Source organism: Anomaloglossus baeobatrachus, chromosome 1, assembly GCF_048569485.1.
Source record: "Anomaloglossus baeobatrachus isolate aAnoBae1 chromosome 1, aAnoBae1.hap1, whole genome shotgun sequence".
In the NCBI taxonomy this organism is placed as follows: domain Eukaryota; kingdom Metazoa; phylum Chordata; class Amphibia; order Anura; family Aromobatidae; genus Anomaloglossus; species Anomaloglossus baeobatrachus.
In genome coordinates, this window is record NC_134353.1 from 783668902 (window position 1) to 783674901 (window position 6000).

Sequence of the window (6000 nt, forward strand, 5' to 3'; positions counted from 1 at the left end):
TGTCCATATACAATGAATGTAAGCTGCTAATCAGTGAGAGTATGGACTGGGACTCATGATCACCTAGTCCGGCAGTGAGGGAGCAAACATCTACTGCACAGACCCCAGTACTGACAGCCAGCGCCCAGCTCACCTCCCCTGACTGAATATCTAGTGTTTATGACTCCCATTAGTCACTTATCGCTGAACAGAAGCTTAGACCAAGCATGTGGACAACACATGTTCTAACATCAGCAACACCTAGTCATATATATTAGATTGTCAATGTCTGACGCAGGTAACCACTACACCCGTCACTGCACGGCCATCTCCAGATGCCACTGCTAGAAGGGGGAAGCCCATGAGGATCACTCCAAAAAGCAATGTTTAACACCTTACTGCCAGAGCCAAGGTTGTCCTTTGTATTCAATCTCCATTTTTAAAACCTGACCCTTGTTACTTTTTGTGAAAAATATCTATTGCTTTTACATATCCCAGTAACAGACTGTTTTATCGTGACACATTGCATTACCGTACTTTGTTAGTGATAGATTGATTTAAGTCATTATGGTTTGCACTTAAGAAAATATCAGAAACTTAACAAAACAAAAAAAAAAAATGGAAACTTGTTTTTTATAGTATTAAAGTAGAAAGTTATAGCACACGAAAAAACCAAAACATTTACTTTATGGCTACTTTACATGATCATCAATGTCTATTTTATTATTATCAATACATTGATATGAAGCAAATAAATAATAGTAAACTTCGAAGATTCAGCTCTGCAAGGCATGTGCGGGAGATTTCAGAAATCACATTCACTTTGCTGCTACTGTAAAGTGCATTTTTTTTAAATCAAAACTGCACCAAAAAATGGGGGCAAAATAACAGCGCGTGAATGAGCCCTTAAAGCTAAATATGTGGCAGATTTTAAAAATGCACAAGTACAAAATAAGATGAATGGAGCAAGAGTTGAGCGGCCACATTCATCAGCAGTGTAGAAAAGAATAAGACTAGCACAAGGAAAATAGGTTATACTGTGCCGCCCTCTAGAGTATGAAAGCATTATTGCAGTCAGGCACTTATTTTACAATCTGTTAAATAATTATTATTATTATCTAATGCCATTAATTCCACAGAGCTTTACATCAGCAACACTGTCCCCATTGGGGCTCAGAACCAGAGAACATCAACGTAAACACAGGGATAATGTATTCCGCTGCACTTTACAATTCAGAAGTGATATGTACAGACATTACAAAGTAACGTAACTCAACAAATACCAAGAGGGGGGAGGGCCCTGCTCACAATATATATATATATATGAAGATGTAGACCAGCTCACCCGTGACAGCTCTGAATGAATGGTCCCTCCTGTTATCCTGAATATTGCTCGGATCCAGACCAGGAGTGGGTCTTGAACAATGTAAAAAAAATATATATTTTTTTTAATTTTTCTATCAATAAATCCATTGTTTTATGCCAACCGGACCTCTTGATATTTGCTGGACCACTCTTCCTTTTCTATAGTATGTATAATTTTATATATATATAAACAGATTTATGTATAACTGCATTAAATCAGTGCAAATAAATAACCCATCAACAAACAGTCAGGATCTGCGATCTCTCGGGTTATGCAGAACCCATTACAGCGGCAGTCTGGCTGTCACTTCCAGGCTCCCATGGTCGCTGCAGGGGACACCTGCCATTTCTATTTCCATACAACTTTTGGAACACGTTTTATTCCACTTTGTCGGTAGTATGATGACATGACAGTTTTTGCTACGTTTGTTATGGTTTTCACTGTATGCGTTAGTGACAGCTTTATGCCAGACACAGCAATACTAAAAGTGTACTTTGCTTTCACATAAAAACACACTTTTTTTTACCGTTTTCACTTAGTTCCTTTATGGGACTTTAACATTTATTACTCTGATCACTGATGTAATACATTGCAATGCATTACACCAGTGTCACATGTTCCGAACGCCTTTTAGACCATGGCTGGTCTAAGAGGCCAATGTGGCTAGCATACTCAGAGGTCATTATTTTACCTTGTGTTGCCATAACAACGATAGTCAGCCTGCAATTTTTTCGCGGGAGGGGAGGGGGTGCCGATTGGGTGGAAGAGAGTGAACACTCCCTATTCCTGGCCTCCTAAATGCGAGGTCTCTATATTGGGGCGGGGGGAGTTAAACAGCCAGGGGCAGTGATGGCACCGGCCCTGGTTGCGATTGCTGAAGCCAGGCTATCACTTAAGCCAAGCTCCCGGCAGCAATAATGCGGGCATAGCTCGTGCGTTAGCATGATCACAATCACATACCGGTAAATGCGGTCACAGGTGGGGTACCGTAGGAATATTCAGCGGTGACCGCAAGTAAACTCAGTGATATCACCACTCACAGCTGTGGCTCAGTTAGTGTCTTCCTGAAGCTGCAGCGGGCAGTCATGCTTTCTAATGTGCCTGCGTGCTGTGACTTCAGTATGTAGCAGAGCCAGGATCATTGTGGGAGATCGGGTAGATTACATCAGATCTGGGTGTTTAGGGGGGGGGTTAATAAATTGGAGAAAGGGGAGTGGGTTTTTTGTATTTTATTTCAAATAAAAGGATTTTTTCAGTTTTATATTTCTTTTCACTTACAGAATTGGTAATGTGGAGGGTTTCAGACGCCTTCCATGCTAGGGCTAAGGGGCAGCTGTGAGCTGTCACTAACCCCTTATATTACCCCGATTGCCGCAATAATTCTGGGCAGCCGCAGGCTACTATTTTTAGGCTGGGGCAGCTGTTGGCTTTATCATGGCTGGGCATCAAAATTGGGGATGGACTGCATGTAGATTTTTTTTACATTATTTATTGAAATAATTAAAAAAAAAAAAAAAAAAAAAAAGCTGCATGGGGTCCCTCTTATTTTGATACACCGCGGGGGCTGCAGCAGCCTGTAGCTGTATGCTGTATCTGCGCTGGGAATCACAACATATGGAGACTCGCCAACATTTTTTTTTTTTTTTTAAATGTATTAAATTTAGTTTTACATTACTATAGAGATGGAGACAGCATGTGTGATTCCAAGCAGATCGACGCCGTCACACAGGGAAAGGGCACGGTCTGACTGCAACCAATCACAGACGCCGGACTGATGGTGGGGGAAGCAGTGAATATGTTTGAGAGTTCATGAGCGCACAGGGAAGCAGTGTTACATCCACGTGGGAGACTAAGTATAACAGTCCTGTTTTGCAGCCCTTTCTACCATCATTTTATAGCCAATATTCGAGTCCCCATAGACTGAACATCTGCGGGTTCGTCCATCTCTAGTGACTAACCTAGGCAAGATGGTGTATACATTAAAAATACCTCCTTCAATTTTTGAAAACAAAAAAAAAAAAAGATGTTAAAAAAGGGTTATCCTCTGATTGGACAGCCCCTTCTCAATCAGCAGGTTTACCCTCTGTAAAACAACATTTATACTTCCCTTCGGTACCAATGCTGTTTCATCCGTGTGGGCACTCGCACTCCTGAGACTCATGTGACTTATGTCACGTGAGCCGTGCACCCAATCAGCTCTGAATTCACTCTCCCGAGCTTGGGATGAACCAAACCGCAAGAGGAAGTGAAAGCTGTGGCTGGCCATTCACTTCCTATTAAGGCCTCTTTCACACATCAGTGAAAAAATGTGTGCGTTTTTCACTGACATGATAAAGGTGCGTATCTTCCTCCGTGTGCTGTGATTTTGGCACACGTGATCTCCGTGTGTTATCTTTGATAACACATGGAGATCAGACACTTATACTCACCTGTCTCCACTCCTGCTACCCGTGGTGCTGAAGTTTCCGGTGATGCTGTGTCCGGCCGCTGCTGTCTCCCCATTTGCAGCTACTTCCAGGTCGGCTGTGCAGTGCATATGTATGAGCATGATTAGCCGGCCTGGAAGCAGAGACAGCAGCGGCTGAAGACAGCATTGCTGGAGACGGGAGAGTTTAACAAGCTTTTTATATTTTAAATGTATGTGATTTTTCTAGTACGTGTTTTACGGAGCACACCATTGTGTGGTCCATAGGACATAAAAAAATGCCAGAAAAAAATGGACTTGTCTCCGTGCAAAATACACGGACACGCGTGTGCCGCACAGAAACAAGTCAGTGAGAAATCACTGATGTGTGTGCAGACCCAATGATTTTAATGGGCCTGCGTAAATGACTGGTACGTATAAAAACTACAAACATACGTACCAGAATCACTGACATGTGAAGGGGGCCTAAAGGGTCAATAGGTTTTTTCTACCCCAACAGAGAGCAGCAAAATGTAACTGCAGAGATCCGGACTCCAGCGATGTGTCACTTGGGCTGCTTTTACACTGCGTTTCTTTCCCTGTTCAGTGGTTCCGTTGGGGCTTTTGTCCAAATTCCGCCCCCTCTGTAACTGGATTCGGACATTTGCACTTACAAGGCCAATGATCATAAAAGAACACATGGTGGCCCCGTCTGCATTGTTATGGATCATTTTAGGAGATATACGCTTACTGGAGGTTGACAGCCAGACGCAGTCTACTACATCTGGCTGTCTGCCTCCAGTTAAGCGTATACCTCAGAAAATGGAGCACGACAGAGCACTCGGTGACTCCGTCTACACTATTATAGTCATTGGTCCCGTCAGCGCATATGTCCAAATCCAGTTTTGCGAGGGGGGGGGGACGTTCGGACGAAAGCCCCAACAGGACAACTGAACGAAGAGAGGAACACGGTGAGAAAGTGGCCTTACTGAGCTGTTTGCTGTCATTTTGATAAAATGAATGTATTCTCTGCTGCAGATCTAGCAGTTATACAGAGCTCATGAATATACTGGAATATGTGGCAGCAGGCCAAGTAGTACTCTAATGATAAGATCACTGATTAATCAGCAGTAGATTATCAAAACACTAAGCAGCCAGTAAGTGACACATGGCTGGAATCAGGATCTCTGCCCATACATTATGCTGCTCTCAGATTAGGTGGTAGAAACCTGGTGACAGATTCCCTATAATTTTTGATTCTCCTGAAGGCGGGGAGAGCAAAGTGAGCGCTGATTGTGTTCGCATGACGTGACAATGGAACAGCGCTGGAGTATAAGGCCTCGTGCACATGGTTAGTATTGTGGGAGTATTTACCTCTGTATTTGAAGCCAACACCAGGAGTGGAACAATCAGAGGAAAGTATAATAGACACAGGCACCACTGCTGTATCTATCACCCACTCCTGGCTTTTCCTTACAAATACTGGTAAGATCTCGCCACTGTGTGTATGTAGCCTGTCTGTATTGTAATGCGGGCACACAGGCACTGAGAGGCGATATAGAGCAGAGACCGCCTGTGTGAGGAAGGCTGAGTTGTAGAGTGGTTTCTTTCTATGAACACCTTGCAATTGTACCTACAATATGGGGCGAGCAGCATCACAGCCGTGGCCGCCGGCAGGCACTGATGTGAATATCGGCCATGCGCACACGCCGGCAGAGTGCAATGGCGCAGAACACGCCGCTGGCGCCGCACTCACCTCATTGTTCAGGTTGAGCACAGGAGCACTCATGGCGCCGACCGCGGAGACACAGGAACCCGGAATGCACTCTGCACGGTGAATGCTAGATCCTCGCGTGGTAAAGGACCTGTAATGACATCATAGCCACGTGATAACTCACGTGATGTGGACCTTGTCACGTGATTTCCTCTTCCATTAATCCCCTCTGTGACCATGTCTCCTCCCACACATGTGACTGATCACATGTTCAATCGTCATCCAAGGTCCTTTTGGTACCTGAGGGACAGACACACGTCTTCCCCATGCCAGCGCGGTAGCGTCTAGCGTGGAGTTGATTTTTTGAGGGAAAGACGTCACCGGAAGGGGCGGGGCCTAAATCAGTGCCGTGCAGATCAGTGAGCGGGAAGCAGCAGTGCCCGGCTCCTGCAGAGCGGACGGATGCTGACTCTGACTTTTTTTCTCCACTAGCGGTTTTTTCCTGCAAATCCCATCGCATTGAGAAACGGATTGCAC

At 44.5% G+C, this 6000-nt stretch overlaps 1 protein-coding gene across 1 annotated transcript in view; it reads right to left on the reverse strand.

Annotated features, from left to right (window-relative positions):
- SRFBP1 (serum response factor binding protein 1) overlaps positions 1-5754 on the reverse strand; it is a 118431-nt gene extending 112677 nt beyond the window's left edge. The window contains exon 1 of the mRNA XM_075341877.1: positions 5506-5754. Within this exon, the coding sequence (XP_075197992.1) occupies positions 5506-5538 (33 nt within the window). The 5' untranslated portion in view covers positions 5539-5754. The remainder of the gene's footprint in view (positions 1-5505) is intronic.
- Between the last annotated feature and the right edge of the window lie 246 nt (positions 5755-6000).